This window comes from Pseudorca crassidens, chromosome 3 (genome assembly GCF_039906515.1).
Source record: "Pseudorca crassidens isolate mPseCra1 chromosome 3, mPseCra1.hap1, whole genome shotgun sequence".
Lineage (NCBI taxonomy): Eukaryota > Metazoa > Chordata > Mammalia > Artiodactyla > Delphinidae > Pseudorca > Pseudorca crassidens.
Window position 1 is genome coordinate 161,490,941 of NC_090298.1, and position 17,124 is coordinate 161,508,064.

At 53.7% G+C, this 17,124-nt stretch overlaps 1 protein-coding gene across 2 annotated transcripts in view; it reads left to right on the forward strand.

Moving 5' to 3' along the window:
* The window catches only part of SLC25A42 (solute carrier family 25 member 42), a 23,559-nt gene continuing 6,435 nt past the window's right edge, over positions 1–17,124 (forward strand). The window contains exons 1-3 of one of the 2 annotated variants that reach the window (XM_067733343.1): positions 1–216; positions 11,235–11,349; positions 15,625–15,730. In XM_067733343.1, the coding sequence (XP_067589444.1) occupies positions 35–216; positions 11,235–11,349; positions 15,625–15,730 (403 nt within the window). In that variant the 5' untranslated portion in view covers positions 1–34. The remainder of the gene's footprint in view (positions 217–11,234; positions 11,350–15,624; positions 15,731–17,124) is intronic. The other variant, XM_067733341.1, reaches the window with a different exon arrangement.

Genomic DNA, 17,124 nt, shown 5'->3' on the forward strand with positions numbered 1-17,124 from the left:
CAATGATTGGCTTCAGGAGCTGCCCGTCCGCTTCATGTCTACCAATCTCAGCTGTCTCCAGAGATGGTTGGCCAGCACGCAGCCAATCGGAGTACGGCGTGGACCCCTCCCGCGGCGCGCGCGGAGGGTGCGCGAGGCGGGGCTGTGGCGGCTGGAGGCGGCGGCGGCGGCGGCGGCGGCGGCGGCGGCGGCGGCGGCAGCGACACGTCCCAGTCGGTGAGGGGGCACGCGGGGCGCGGGGCGGCGCAGGCGTCGAGGGGGCCCGCGCCCCTCGGGCCGACCTAGGGCGAGGCCCATTGCTGTCATGGGCCCGGGGCGGGGGCGGACGAGGCGGGGCGTGACAGCAGCATCGCGGGGACTGGGAGAGGTTAAAGCCTCCCCCCCCCCGCCCCCAACACCGCTAGTCTGGTGCCCCCTTGGGGCTCCCACAGCCGGATCGGAGCCTCTCTCCGTCAGCCCACACATACCTGACACCACATCCTTTCTCTTTGACATCTCCCCTCATACACCTGAGACTGTCCGCCTCGCTGACATCCCCCACACCCCTGGGGCCGCGCCCCCAGGCGCCTCGCACAGTTAACTCTGCACCCCTACACGCATCTGACTCTGTGCCCGCACTTACATTCCCCTTCACACACCTGACACCGCGCCCCCGCTCATGAACACCCACCGACACGTCGCTTGAGACTTCCCCATGATGACAGCCCCCCACCACAGGGCATCCTCACACACACACACCCGGTCCCCGCGCCACCACACCTGGGCCTGCACCTCCACACCCAACACCTGAGCCTGTGACCCCAGACTCACCGTCCCCCACTCACATCTGTGCTTGTTCCTATCCCCTCGCTGGCTTTTCTCACAGCCAAGTCTGGGCCCCTCTCACTGCCCCCCACCTTAAGTAATCTGGGTCAGTGCCCTCAGGTACTCCCTCCACACATGCACATGCCTGCCCAGTACCCCTGGCAACCCCCTCTGACTCAAACATCCCCAGTCTGTGCACCCACCCGTACTTTTTTCCACATTCACCTGTGTTTGTGCCCCCTCCGTAATCCAGGTTTTCCAACATTCACCCAAGCCTTGCTATCTCAGAATCATTACAACCTCCACCCCCACCCCCAAGGAAAAGCGCACCCAGATGTTATCTTTTCACTTATCACAGTCTCTAAAGTGATTTCCGGGCTTAGAATAATCCCATGGGCCAGACAAAACCGGAATTATCTCCATTTTACCAGCAATAAACCTAAAGCGATTTGAATTGGGGTGGCATTGCCCACCCCTTCCTGAGCATTGCTGCTGACCCTTCTCTGCGGACCTCCTCCACTTTTGCCCATCTGTTGTGTTTATCTCTGAGGGGTTGGCAGGGGAGAGGAGGGGAGGGGAGGGGACCCCTCCCTGCAGCTGTTCCTCAGAAGTCCTGTCTTTGACTGGGTCGGGAAAGGCTGAGCTGGAAGGGGCGGCCCCTGGTCGCTTTCTGAACACGTGTCTCAGAGCCCTGGGGCTGGTGGAGACGGGGGCCCTGTGGCAGCTGGGCTTCAACACCTAGGGTGCCGCAGGCCCAGCTGGTAGGGTCGCCTGGGGTGGTGGGGTTTGCTGGGCTTCCACCCTCTGGCCCAGCTCTTACAGACTGAGGCCCCTCACTGACCCGGGAGAGCTCCTGGGGACTTAAAGCTGATAAACCGAGAGAGTAAGGCAACACTCTTCAGAGTGAGAGAGCTAATGTTTCAGCTGCTTAGACACAAACTGCAAAACTGGAGCCTGGCATGGTGCTGGGGATAAAGATTTTTCTGGAACTTTTCAAGTTCCCTGGAGGGTGATTTGCAAGTGTGCAGTATGGAAAGAGGCTGGTGGCTTTACTGTTAAAAAAGCAATAACATGCCGTTTCCTGTAACGCTTGCATAGTACTTCTTATCCCTCTCCTGTCTCTCCCTGCAAAGATGGTGCTGGAATGTTCTGGAGGGTCTTGTCACCTTCGGCTTCAGTGGAAACTGAAGCCATTGGGGTTTTCTGTCCAAATTCAAAAGGAGTCGTTTAAAATGTGTGTGTATGTGTAGGTATATGCATATATATATGTACATATATACACATGCACACATTTTATATATACGTATGTACGTGCATATATTATATATATACACACACACGTGCGAATATATGAATAAACCTTGACAAGGTCATTGATGTACATGGTAAAAAAATAAATAAAATCAAACAGTACAAAAGGGCATAACAGTAAAAAACAGGCAGGTCTCCCCATGCTGGTTCCCCATCCCCCTCTGGAGGCCCTCATTGTTAATAGTTTCTCCTGTATGATAATGTTCCCTTCCAGAGATAGTCTATGGTTGTGGGGAAGATGTGCATATTCCCCCTCACCACCCCTTTTAAACCACTGGTAAATTTCTATCAAATTTTACCAAAAGGGTAAGTGATTTTAAAACAAGTCCCTTACTGATGGCTGTTTAAGTTGTTGCTGGTGTTTCGCTTTTACAAACCGAGCTGCAGTGGATAGATAGAATTTTGCATGAGCAAATATGTAGTAAACGTGTGTGGGGCTCCAGCAGTGCACAGACGCGTGGAAACCTCTCTGTCTTCATGGAGTTTGACATCCAACTGCAGCAACTTCCTAGGAGTGGCCAGGCCAAAGCGCATGTCCATTTAAATGGTTAATGTTCCTCTGTGGAGGCTGTGCTGTCATCAGTATTCTCTCAGCTGTGAAGTTGGAATGCCTGTTTCCTCCCCCAGCAGCCAGGACGGTTATTATCAAGTGTTCTGCTCTCTCCAGTCTTCTTATCTTGTCTCTGAGGTGTTCTGGCCCATGGGAGTGGTGATTAAACATTAGATTTCTGTTTCTCTTCCAGAGTCTAAAGCTCAGTCCAAGAAATATTTGAGTCCCTCCTCTGCAGAGCTCTGAAGGAAACCTTGGGGGTTGGGGTGGAGGGAAGGCGGTCCTTCTAGAGAAGGAGATGCAGGTGTCACCTGGAGTCCCAGTAGGGGAGGTCTGAGAAGTTGGCTGTTGCTCTGTTTTTTGTTTTTTTTTAAAGCACCGGGATCCGGCAAAAGAAGGAAGGTGTCAGATGAGATTGAGACAAGTCAGATGTTAAATCTATTTGAGAAGTTGTCTTGAGATTTTCTTGAGTTGTCAGTGATTTCCCACTATTGGTGCCAGGTGGAGGGCGTCATCAGACTGAGGGCAGGCCTTTTCCCATGTGTCATCCCGTTTTTTGGTTCTTCTATTTTGACAATTAGACATTAGAGGAATATTGAGATGATCAGAGCTATTAGCTTGTTTGGGTTTTGCAAGCCAGCTCTTTTAAAAATGCATTGTATTTTTTATTTTAAGTGTGAAATACTTCTTAATAATACAAGTATGTAATGTGTTCATGAAAAGAAAGACGGTAGAAAGAATAATGAAACCACCACCCAGTTTAAGAAGTAGAATGTTCCCCCAGGGGCCCCTCCCTGGTCCCTGTGCTATTTTTAAAATATGCTTGTCAACATTTGTTTTCTTCACTGAATACCTTTTGCTGCAGCTGAGTGCTTGGGTTCCAGGGTCTCAACAAAGATCAGGAGAAGCCAGGTTTTCTGTTGAAGTTCTGCCAGCTGGGCAACCTGTGAGGTCCATAGAGAGGTGCAGTGACCTCGGGGTCATGGGCAGGTCACTAGCCGAGGGACAGTACACACTTGGGGGGCCTTGGTCTCAGACTCTTGCTGTATTAGTTTCCTGGGGCTTCCATAACAAATAACCTCAGGCTGGTGGCTTAAAACAGCAGAAGTTTATTCTGTCCCTGTTGTGGAGTTCAGAAGTCCAAAATCAAGGTGTCGGCCGGTGCTATAGACTCAATGCTTGCGTCTCCCCTAAAATTCATATGTTGAAACTTAATCCCCAGTGTGATGGTATTAGGAGGTGGGGTTTTGGGAGATGATTCGGTTATGAGGGTGTAGCCCTCATGAATGGGATTAATGGCTTTATAAAGGAGGCCCAAGAGAACCCCCTTGCTCCTTGTGCTATGTGAGGACACAGAGAGGCCACCATCTGTGAATCAGGAAGAGCATTCTGAACAGACACCAAAGCTGCTGGCACCTTGACCTTAGACTTCCCAGCCTCTGGAACCGTGAGAAATACATTTCTGTTGTTTATAAGCCACCCAGCCTGTGGTGTTTTGTCACAGCAGCCAGAACTGACTAAGACAGCAGGGTTGGTTCCTACTGGGAATCTTTCCCCATCTCTGGTGGCTGACAGAGGCAGTCCTTGAGTTCCTTGGCTTGTTGGCCACATCACCCTCATCTCCACCTCCATCTTCACATGGACTTCTTCCCTGTGTGTGTGTGTGTGTGAGACCTCTTATAAGGACACCCATCATTGGATTTAGGGTCCACCAAATCCAAGATGATCTCATCTTTTTTTATTTATTTATTTATTTTGCGGTACACGGGCCTCTCACTGTTGTGGCCTCTCCCGTTGCAGAGCACAGGCTCCGGACGCGCAGGCTCAGCGGCCATGGCTTACAGGCCTAGCTGCTCCGTGGCATGTGGGATCTTCCTGGACCAGGGCATGAACCCACGTCCCCTGCATCGGCCACTGCGCCACTAGGGAAGCCCTGATCTCATCTTTTTAATTAATTAATTTGTTTGTTTGTTTGTTTGTTTATTTTGGCTGCACAGGGTCTTAGTTGCAGCACATGGGATCTTTGTTGAAGCATGCAGGGTCTTTTAGTTGTGGCTAATTGTGGGATTAGTTGTGGGATCTAATTCCCTGACCAGGGATCGAACGCAGGCCTCCTGCATTGGGAGCATGGAGTCTTAGCCACTGGACCACTAGGGAAGTCCCCAAGGTGATCTCATCTTGATATCCTTAACTAATAATACCTGAAAGACCCTATTCCAAATAAAGTCACTTCCTGAGGTCCTGGGTGGACATGGACTTCGGAAGACCTCACGTAACCCCTACAGCTGTGAAGCCAGAATTCTTGGCAGGGCGTTATTGAAGAAGGTGCTTATCCAGCAGCCTCTGCTATTTCAGACAAGACAAGGCCAGCAGGGTCGGGGCAGAGCCGGGTAAAAAAACAAAAACAGAACAAGAGGGACTTCCCCAGTGGCGCAGTGGTTAAGAATCCGCCTGCCAATGCAGGGGACACAGGTTCGAGCTCCGGTCCAGAAAGATCCCACATGCCGCGGAGCAACCAAGCCCGTGCACCACAACTACTGAGCCTGTGCGCTACAGCCCGCGAGCCACAACTACTGAGCCCTCGTGCCACAACTACTGAAGCCCACACGCCTAGAGCCTGTGCTTTGCAACAAGAGAAGTCACCGCAATGAGAAGCCTGCGCACTGCAGCGAAAAGCAGCCCCCGCTCACCTCAACTAGAGAAAGCCCACGCCGCAACGAAGACCCAACGCAGCCAAAAAATAATAATAATAAATAAATAAATAAATATAATTAAAAAAAAATTTCGGTATTACTGGCAACAACAGAAGGGACAAGGTACAATAGAAACAAAAGAATGTGGAGAAACCATCTGGCCCAGTTGCCTGCCTTGGTGCAGAGCCCAGGCCTCTTGCCCTGGAGAGAGGGAGGCAGCAGGGGCCGCAGGGGCTGGAGGAAGTCGGGAGGGAGGGGGCTCCGGCCTCAGAGTTTCAAGCGCCAGCTGAGGCCACCCTCCATATACTCTGGGCCTCACCCTCAGCCACGTGGGCTGTTGGTCACCATCTGACCAATGATGGACTCCAGACAACACTCAAAAGAGCCCATGTTCTTGGGCACAGATAAGGGGGCCCGACCTGGGGGGCTGGGCGCGGAGAAGTCCCAGGCACAGTGACCCCACGCTGGTGGCAGAGGGAGCCTGGCAACTGTCCTGAGTATGGACAGTTGTGTCCACTGCTGTGTGGGCAGTGGGAACCCCATTTCAGTGAGGGAGGCCTCGGGGCAGGTTGGGGGGTAAATTCAGAACCTTGTGGCAGTTTGGGGGAAGGAAGCCAGTAGGGGGCATGGCAGGGGTGCCTGAGTGCAGGGGGAGGGGCTCTGACCTGGGAAGGGCACAGCGGGGGTTGGGTCAGCCACACGTGCGTTGTGTCCTCTGTTATTCTTGAAGAGGTGAGTGGCGGGAGGCAAAATGCCAACTGCTGGAAAGTACGTACATCCACAGTCAGGCTCCCTCCGTGCCCTTATCTCCTCCCCTGTATGGAGAGTCCCCATCACTGTTTTTTGGGGTTTTTTTTAATAAATTTATTTATTTATTTATTTTTGGGCTGCGTTGGGTCTTCATTGCTGCTTGCGGGCTTTCTCTAGTTGCGGCGAGCGAGGGCTACTCTTCGTTGCGGTGCGCGGGCTTCTCATTGCGGTGGTTTCTCTTTGTTGCGGATCACGGGCTCTAGGCACACGGGCTTCAGTAGTTGCAGCTCACGGGCTCATTAGTTGTGGCTCACGGGCTCAGTAGTTGTGGCTCATGGGCTCTAGAGTGCAGGCTCAGTAGTTGTGGCGCACGGGCTTAGTTGCTCTGCGGCATGTGGGATCTTCCCGGACCAGGGCTCGAACCCGTGTCCCCTGCACTGGCAGGCAGATTCTTATCCACTGAGCCACCAGGGAAGCCCCCCATCACTGTTGACAGCACTCTATAAACACCTGGTCTGCTTCCAGTCTTTGCATCGGGACAGCCTCCCACCTGGGTTCAGGTAGGTTCACTCATTAGTGACAGGCTGGGTGGCATCCTCCTGTGAGGGCTTAGGTCACACACTCTCCCTGTCCCCCTCTCCTCGCTCCCCCATAGCTTCCCATCCAGACCTTCATACCTTCACTGGGACCAGCACCTGGCTGTGGCCTTACTGGCCCATGAGGCTTCATGCTCACCTGTCTGGGGGCACAGCACACGTTCCAAGGCGTCTGCTAAATCACCTGCAGAGAGATGCTCCCCGCAATCTGCCTCAGTCTCATCTACCAGTTGCATTACTGTCCCCACACATGCCAACAGCCCCCCACCAAAGGTTAAACGCACTTTTCTCATTATGAGTGCAGTCTGGTACCTGTCATGTTTTTAAGTTATTTTTTTTCCTTCCCAGTGACCCGGCTGTTTCTTTGCCTTTGTCTTGAGTTTTTTTGTTTTTGTTTATGAAAGGGCAAAGAGCTCTTTACTTCCTAGGAAAATAGCCTTTGGCCTAAGAGGCAAAAACTTGAGACCTCCCCCACCCCCAACCCCACCACTGCCCCAGGACAGGAATCTCCTTCTCTCCGCCCTGCAATCCTGGAGAGCTTCCTGGAGGCACCGGGCCCCAAGGGAAGCAGCTTGCAGACTCTGGCTGCCCCTTCTGCTTGGGGTTGGGGGGCCTGAGGCACCCCAGCTTCTCCTCCAGAAAGGATCTTAGATTCCTTTCGCCACCAACTGTCTTGAGACAACAGAAGTTTATTCTCTCACAGTTGTGGAGGTCAGAAATCCCAAATTAATCCTCCTGTAGAGCCACTTCTAGGGCTCTAGGGGAAGATTCCTCCTTGTCTCTTCCAGCTTTTATGCTTTGTGTGTTCCTTGGCTTGTGGCTTGTGTGTATCATTCCAATTTCTGCCACTGTCTAAACACGGCCTCCCTGCCTGTATCTGTTCTCCTGTCTCTTATCAGATCACTTGTCATGTTGTTAGGACCTACCCTCATCCAGGGTAAGGATCTCTAGATCTTTACCTTAATTACATCTGTGAAGGCTTTTTTCAAATAATGCCACATTCACAGATTCCAGGGAGACATGTCTTGGGGCGGGGGTGGGGGGGGCCACCATTCAGCCCCCTGCAGGTGCCTTCCCGGGACTCAGCCTTGGCGCTCTGTCACCTGCAGTGACACGCTTTTGTAGGTCTGCACTGGTTTGTATGGTGCCTTTGTTTCTGTTTGCATCCACCACACCGAGGCTGTCTGAGCCCTCTACAGAGCTCCCAGGGCAGGCCCTGGGCCAGGGCCAGGGGAGGGAGGGAGGCAAGTGCTCAGACTCTAGACTGTATGAGGCCGGGACTAAAGGGCTGAATCCTTTCTCAGGAGGGCAGTTTTGCAGAACGGGTCCACATTCACCACGCCTGACCCAGCCCTAAGAAAGGCCGCACTGGGAATTCCCCAGCGGTCCAGTGGTTAGGACTCTGCACTTCCACTGCAGGGGGCACGGGTTCGGTCCCTGGTCGGGGAACTAAGATCCCACATGTTGCGAAGCGCAGCCAGAAGAAACAAAGACTGCACCATCTGCATCCGGGTGCCCAGGTGTGAGGACAGTCCCCCGGGGTCCAGAGTGTTGGGGGGTGCCACTGAGCAGCAGCCGGACGCATGGAGGGTGATAGAGTCACGGTGTCCTCCACAGACTGACACCCCAGCCACTGGCTGGAAAAGATCCCTAAGGCCTAGTTTCTCTTTGTTTGTTTGTTTGTCTGTGAGCAGTTTTAGGTTTATAGAAAAATTGCAAAAGTAATACAGAGTTCCCCTCCACCGCACACACCCAGTTTCCCGTATTAATAACATCTTCCTTTGGTATGGTACATTTGTCACAACTGATGTACAAATACTGATCCATTATTATTAACTGAAGTCCATTGTTTATTCACATTTCCTTAGTGTTTCCCTAATGTGCTTTTTCTGTCCCAGGATCCTCACATTACCTTTAGTCGTCACATCTCTTTAGGCTTCTTTGGGCTAAGATAGTTTCTCAGACTTTCTTGGTTTCGACGACCTTGACGGTTTTGATGAGAACTGGTCAGGTGTTCTATGGCCCTTGGCCCTTGGTTGGGATTTGTCTGGTGTTTTTCTCATGGTTGGACTGGGCTTTGGAGCAGAGGACCACAGAGGGGAAGTGCCTTTCTCGTCACACACACACACACACACACACACACACACACACACACACACACGTGTCCTGGGCACGCGCCATCAGTGTGACTTATCACTGTGGTGTTGTCCTGGGCACGTGCCATCAGTGTGACTTATCACTGTGGTGTTGACCTTGATCACGTGGCTGAGGTGGTGTCTGTCAGGTGTCCTCACTGTAAGGTTACTCCCTTCCCCCCTTTCTGTGCTGTGCCCTTTGGAAGGAAGGTGCCACGTGGCCCACACCTAAGGGGTCGTGCTTACGCTTCCCTTCCTCCAGCACTGAGCATCTGCGTAATTTATTTGGGATTCTTCTGCCTGGGAGATTTGTCTCTTCTCCCTCATTTATTTATTTATTCAATCATTTATTTATATCCATGTGGACTCTCGGCTATTTATCTTACACTTTGGGTTATAATCCAACACTTCTGGGACTTCCCTGGTGGTCCAGTGGTTAAGACTACGTGCTTCCACTGCAGGGGGCACGGGTTCGATCCCTGGTTGGGGAACTGAGATCCCTCATGCCTTGGTGCAGCCAAAAACAAAAAAACAAACAAAAAAAACCCAACACTGCTTTATTGATTTTGTTGCTCAGCATTCCTGCTTTGGCCACGAGGAGCTCTTTGATTTGCCTTTGTGTCCCATTTTCACAGTCCCATTGACTTTGGTTCCTGCCTGACACCTCAGGGTGGTCCAGGCTCATCGTTGAGTTTCTGGCCCCGTCTTAGAAGCAGCTGTTCATCCCCGAGCCAGGGACCATTTTAGGTAGGAAACAGCGGCAGAGGCCACCTGGAACAGAATCCTGCTTGTGCTTCCTAGGATGTTTCGTACCAGCGGGTGCCTGGGAGGACCTGGAGGGCAGGAGGGGCTTCCAGAGCTGGCTCAGGGGGGCATCTGCCTCGTTTGCATCATTTTACAGGAAAGCATGTTGATTCATTGGGTGATTTTAAAGCAAGGGATACCTCTAAGCATACCGGTGCCCAGTGGCATCTCCGTGACACCAGTCCTTCATCCTTTTTTCCTCCTGGTCCCCTCCGTGTGGTTGGCTGAGCTTTGAGTGTGCCTGCACTAGGAGGTTAAAGGTAGGTTTGTTATCCGAAAACTGGGTTCACGTCGTGGTGGGTGTCAAGCAAATAGACACAACTAAGTCAAAGATGGGGAGAAGGAAGGATGTATTACTTGAGGTTGTTAGGGTGGACCCCGATCCAATAGGACTGGTGTCCTTACAAGAGGAAAAGACATTCTTTCATAAGAGGAAATTTGGACACGAGCCTGTGTTACCTGAAAACTGGGTTCATCTCTTGGTGGTGTCAAGCCAATAGAGACAACCAAGCCAAAGATGGGGAGGGGAAAAGGAAGGATTTATTATGACTTTCATCAAGTAAGGGGAACACCGGGGACCTTTCCCAAAGCAGTGTCTCCCCGAACAGCAAAATTGGGGAAGTTTTAAGCTCAGGGTACATGCATATTCATGAAGGGGCTTGAACAGAGGAGAATTCAGCATAGAATTGGGGCAAAGGTCCACAGAGTCCAAGCTTTAGTTGATTGAAGTCAAGAGGGTCAACATCATTCCACCCTCCACCTGGGTGGGGGCCTTAGTTCCCAGAGAACTCAAAGATATGTTTATTATTATGTCTATCCCTTGAGGAGGAACTAGGACTCTGCACTACTGTCTAACTGCCTTTTCTCTGTTCCTGCATTCCTTTGTTCGCTTTAGATCATTAATTACCGAGACCTGTTCAAAGGCAAGCATTGCTGCCAGGCTTAGCTCACAAAATGGCTTGGGCCAAAATGGCTTCTCTTATGTCAAGAGAGCCATTCCTGGTTCTCTTTCTCCGGGGACCCCCTAACTTATCTGCTTACAGGTTTCCAGGGAGGAATCCTCAAGTATTAGGACACTTTACTATAACTTGCCCGCAAAGGGCAGGCAGCCACACAGTAGGACAAAGATTAATTTTCTAAAAGTATTTCTGTGGACGGAGTCTCAGGTCCAAGCTGGCATAAGCCCAGAGGGCATTGGGCTCCAGGGCAGGTGGAGCCCTCCAGCCTCCACACCCTACACCCTGCCACGCCCCTGCCTCCTGCTGTGTGACCTTGCTGCCAGCTTAACCTCTCTGAGCCAATCTGGGCAGTTGGTACTAGGGTAAAAAAAACAGAGGACTCAGAGGCCCATTTGTGAGGATGAAATAAAAGAGCTGATGAGAAGAGCTTTTGTAAATGATTAAGCAGTCAGGTCAGGGGACTGACATCCAGATGTAGGTTCGGGTGTCTTTATCCTGCAGAGAGACAGAAGCCAGGTTAGGAGAAGCGTGCCACTGGGGCAATGCTGGCATCGGGCCACTTGAGGATGAATCAGAGGCCCCAGGCTGGTGGAGGAGGCCAGATTCTCACCTCGTCCCTTCTTGCTCCCCAGGACTGAGTCTCCCGCCGTCCTGAGCAGGCCTGGAATGGGTAATGGTGTGAAGGAAGGCGTGGTGCGTTTGCGTGAGGATGCTGAGCCCATCCTGCCCGCTCATGTGTCTTCAAAGGCAAGTACCCTGGCCCCCCCCATTGGGCATTCTCACCCAGTCCCTCTCCTGTACTCGCACCCCATTACAAGTCACCCCTGAACACGCTGAGGGCGAGGCCGGGGAGTGATGCAGGCCGCCTCCTATTCCATTTTTATAGCCCCATTTGTGCTGTGGATCCAGCTGCCCTACCACTTGGCAAGAAGCCAAAACCTCGCTCAAATTTGGCTAGGATGTCGAAGGTGTCCTTGAGCCCCTTTTCTCACTCAGATTTGCCAACGCAGAAGAATTAGCCAAAGGTGGGGTGGGCTGCAGGGGAACTCCTCGCTCCAGGGAGGAGTTTACCCTCAGCTCTGAAATTCATCTCCGATTACGCCCTTCAACTGAAGACAAAAGCCTTATTCCCTCATAAAGAAATTGGATCAGGGACTTCCCTGGTGGCATGGTGGTGAAGACTCCGTGCGCTCCCAATGCAGGGGACCCAGGTTCGATCTCTGTTCAGGGGACTAGGTCCCACATGCATGCTGCAACTAAGAGTTCACATGCCACAACTAAGGAGCCCATGTGCTGCAACTAAGTAGCCCGTAAGCTGCACCTGCAGGAGCCTACCCGCTGCAACTAAGACCCGGCGTGACCAAATAAATAAATAAGTAAATATTTAAGAAAAAGAAAAAAGAGAAGAAATTGGATCAGCCCTGTGCTTGTTCACCATAGAAGCCAGTAGAAGTTCTCCCAGCTGAACCTAGAACATGGACTAAGCAACCCACCTTCACTGCCAGGCTGGCTCAGGCACCCGCAGGCAGTTCTCAAAGTCCATGGGCTCAAAGCCTGAAGCAGCATCATCCTCTGGCCCTCCTGACCTTTCCCCAAATTCCAGGTCTCCCTGTGGAACGCCAGGTGGGCAGGAGGACTGGTTCTCGGGGCCACCGTCACCATGCTGGGGGCGGGGGCGGGGGCAAGCCCCAGAGCAGGCACCCATCCCTCACAGTTGAGTGAACTTCGCGTCAGAGTGTGAGGGAGATGTGGCTTTCCCTCCACTGGCCCGATGGATCCCGCCAAGCGGACACGCCCAGCAAAGGCCCCCGTGCCTGACGTGCACTGGGACACGCACAGCGCCGGTTTTCCTCTGCGCTGGCTGGCACAACCCACGTCAGTCTTGGCCTGCTTGGCCAGCCCAGTGCAGGGAGCTCCCTCTGCAAAGTCCCATTTCTTTAGTTAAGGAGCCAGGCATCTTCTTGTGATGTTCACCACTGGTGTGGATCCCATCTGTGGATCACCTGTTTCCTCTCCGTCGGGCTGCCTGCCTCCTTTTTCATTTGCAGGATCTCTCCATATGACGGGTATGGAGACTTTGACCATTCAGTGATGCCTATGCCGGCCAAGCTCTTTAAAGAATAAGCCAGCTGTGGTCATTTAAGAATCAGTTGGGGGGGCTTCCCTGGTGGCGCAGTGGTTAAGAATCCGCCTGCCAGCGCAGGCGACACGGGTTCGAGCCCTGGGCCAGGAAGATCTCACATGCCGCAGATCAACTAAGCCTGTGTGCCACAACTGCTGAGCCCACATACCTAGAGCCCGTGCTCTGCAACAAGAGAAGCCACCGCAGTGAGAAGCCCGTGCACTGCAATGAAGAGTAGCCCCCACTCGCTGCAATGAGAGAAAGCCCATGTGCAGCAACAAAGACCCAACATAGCCAAAAAAATAAAATTTTTTTTTTAAAAAAAAAGGTCAGTGGGAACTTCCCCGGTGGCGCAGTGGTTAAGGATCCACCTGCCAATGCAGGGGACACGGGTTCGAGCCCTGATCCGGGAAGATCCCACATGTTGCAGAGCAACTAAGCCCGTGCTCCACAACTACTGAGCCCACGTGCCACAGCTACTGAAGCCTGCGCGCTCTGGGGCCCGTGCTCCGCAACAAGAGAAGCCACCACAGTGAGAAGCACGCACACCACAATGACAAGTAGCCCCCACTGTCATCAACTAGAGAATGCCCGCGCACAGCAGTGAAGACCCAACGCAGCCATAAATAAATAAATAAATAAGCTATGTGCTGCCCCGATGCCTCTTTAAAAAAAAAAAGAAGTCAGTGGGAGCGTCTGCCAAAGGCAGCAGCAGCCTCCTCCACTAAGCATGTGAAGTGGGCTCACAGCATGTCCCTGGAGCGCCACACTGAGAGCTAGGGTTTAAGGATGTGTGTTCCCCATGTGCAGAGCTCGCTTTGTGATTGTAAGCACCACAGGTTGCGCAGGAAGTAACCTGGTGAAGGAGATGGAAGGTACACATCGGCTCCACTTCTGGTGCCCACAAAGCACGTAGACTCCCCTTAGGGCATTCCCTTTGCTCACGGTGGCTCGAGGTCAGCTGTCACCACATTGATTCACAGAGAGGAAACTGAGGCACAGGGCCTCGGAGCTGGTGCCAGGAACACCGCTGAGCCTTCTGGCATCAGATGTCCACAACCCTCAAAGCCAATAGGACCAAAGGACGAGAACCTTGCTGTGTGACCCAGAAAAGGCAGGGGTCCCCCGTGACAGGCCTCTGTGAAGCAAGAAGATGGAACCCCCTGGTGAAGCTTGGCCTCAGAAACTGAGAGGGGAAAACACTGCTGCGGGACTCTGTTCTTTTAGGGAGAGGTCAGCTGGGCTGGTGAAGGGAGCACCGAGCCCAGACTCAGGCCAGGAGTGTGGACAGACCCAGCCCTTCCCCCTGAGCCACCCGCTGAGCTGAGCAAACTTGGGGCGTAGCCCTGGACTCCACCATGCCCACTCGGACCCAGGCTACCAGTTGTACCCCCAAATGCCCCTTCATCCGCCCCTCTCGCAGCCTCCCCTGGTCCCATCCTCTGCCATCTCCATCCTGGGTTTCACAGGAGCTGCCTCTTCTCTGGTTCCAGTTAAAATAGCCTGTTCACCTTCCACACTTCTCCATTTCTCTTTAGGCAAAGACCAGCCTCCTTGTCAGGCCTCCACACTCTGTGGGGTCCAGCCCCACCCACCTTTCGTCTCTTCTCTCTTCCCTGTGCCCGTCCCTTTCCCTGTGTCAGCCACCCTACCCTCCTTGTGGTCCCCCAGGGCCCCGCACTCCTTCTCACTGGGGCCTCTGAGTGTTGCGTTCCTCCCCCTCTAAGAGTGTCACACACACATGCGCACACACACATACACACAAGCCCTGCAGTTAGGTGTACCTCATCCTTCCACCTCGGTTCCTTACCCCTCACCCCGCATTCTCCTGGAGCCCCGAGCCCCCTCCTCATAGCCCCTCCCAGATTGGTGATTGTTCACACATTTGTCTGAAGAGTTAGTTCATGTCTGGCTCCCCCCGTGGACTGGCAGCCCCGTGAGGGGAGTGGGGAAGGCTTGTACATGCCCCAGCCCCGCTCCACGTGTCTCTAGTCCCCTGAGGGCGCCTGGTCCGAGCGGACTTCACAGATTCCCGGGATCACTGAGCTACCTGCTCCTCACCAGCCTTGCGCGCTGCAGAGTGAGGACATGTGGGGCGTGTCCAGAAGAGCACTTCCAGAAAGTTCTGTGGCTGAGTCAGCAGCGGGGATGGAGACTCCAACCCGATGAGCAGGTGGCTTCCTGTGTGACAACTCAGGTCTCCCTGGGCCTCTAGGGAAGGAGGGCTGTTGGAGCCGGGGCTCGGGGAGCCACAGGAAGACTTGGGAAAGCACTGGCTCTGAGGCTGGCCACAGGAGTGCACAGTGCTGGTCAGCCACATCTGTCACCATCGCCCTTGCCTTGGCTGGATGAAGAGCCACAGATGCCAGCCAGCCCCTGAAGTCCTGATAGAAAGTTGTGGAAAGGAGACACGCTGAACAGTCAGGGTCTGCTTGCCTAATATGCCCCACCCACTCCCCAGACCACCAGGAACCTTTCCCCTGAAACACTGCAGTGGGAGAATCCCTCACACACAGGTGGTGGGTGGAACCAAGGCTTGAAGGTAGGACAGGTCAGGGGTGACGCTTATGTTTGGAGTTCGTCCCGTCGTAGGCCATCTCCGAGAACTTGGAACCTCACGGGACAGCCCAGCCAGTGCATGACCTCTCATGTGGTTGGTCCCTGTGGCCCAGGAGGTTTTCACTGTGTCCCACCAGGCTTTGTGGCTGCTGGACCCACCATGGCTCAGCCCGTGCCCAGCATGCTTAGGGCCTAGCAGGGCTGTGTCACTCTGGCCACTGTGTGTCTGTCAGCCCTGGACCAGGGGGAGAAGGTAGACGCTCAGGAAACTTTCCCGAGCAGAACAGACGCCTCCTCTCCCTCTCTGATGACAGACTGCGTGTTCGTGTGTTTTCTTGCAGAGTGATCACAGGCAAGTTCTTAGCTCCCTCCTGTCAGGGGCCCTGGCTGGCGCTCTTGCCAAAACGGCGGTAGCTCCCCTGGACCGAACCAAAATAATCTTCCAAGGTAAACGCTGCCTGTCCATCTATCCCCTGCGATAGAGAAGCTGCCAAGCAACCCTCCTCCCCCTCCACGGCCCCCCAGACCGCTCTGCAAAGCGGTTTTTAAAACGCCTCTGTAGAATCCACTTAGAAAGTCTGTTAGTGTTTAGGACTGACGTCACAAAGTACCACAAACCAGGCAGCTTAGAAGAACAGGAATTTATTCTCCCACTTTCTGGAGGCCAAAAGTCCAAATTCAAGGTGTCTCTAGGATTGGTTCCTGCTGGGGCCCTGAGGGTGGACCTTTCCTTGCCTCTTCCAGCTTCTGGTGGCTCCAGGCATCCTTGGCTTGTGGCCGCTTCCCCCCAGTCTCTGCCTTCCCCTCTGTGCCTGGGTCCTCTCCTCTTATAAGGACCCATGTCACTGGATTAGGGCCCACCCTCCTCTAGTGTGACCTCAGTTTAATTATATCTGCAAAGACTGTTTCCAGTTAAGGTCGTGTTCACAGGTGCGGGGGGTGAGGACATGGCTATATCGCTGGGGAGGACACAGTTCAAGAATCCATCTCCCTCCCTTCTTAGGGTTGAGCAGGCACAGGGTCCCCTGAAGATGAGGCCTTTCTGTCCTGCAAATGGTGGCCAGTGCCTGAGGGGTGCTGGGAAGGAGGACGGTCACAACCTGGGACCCCCACCCCTCAGCTGTTTGGGAGGAGAGGACTGCTGGGCCTCAGTTTCCTCATCCATATAACAGGAGCATTGATATCAACCTCCTCCCTGAGGAGGAGGGGGTGGAGGAGTGAGCTGACGTGGGAAAGGACGGGCATGCAGCTGAGCACACGTCCCTTCCCCACCACACACACACACATACACACACACACACACACACACACACACACACACACACACACACACACACACACGCGCGCGCGCGCGCGCATACCCAGGCAGCTGTGTTGTTCCTGGAACAGATGCTCAGCGTAGCGCCCTACAGGGAGCTTGGGTGTAACTCCGAAGGCAGGTGGTGTGCATACGTCCACACAGACGGGAGCGCAAGGCTACCCTGGGAACACAGCCGACGCTTGGGAAGCGGAGGATGGGGGGGGGGCGTGAGCCAGGCAGCCCTGGAGAGCAGGAGAGTGGGCACTAGGGCTGCCTGGGCCAGGCTGTGGAGAAGAGAGGGCAGGCCGCAGATGTCAGACACCCCCGTGGCCTTGTCCTGCAGGAGCCAGAGCTCCTTGGCTGACCCCCACATGGCTGGTGGCTGGGATGCCTCCCCCAAAGGGGTCTGGCAGAAGTGGGGTCCAGCAGGGGTAGGGACTGCTGGGTGTCAACCCCGGAGGGGTGCGTCCTCCCACAGGCCCCTACAGAGATCCTCACTGTCCTGGGGGTCAGGTGGCAGCTGGGCTCCCCTTCCTGGGGA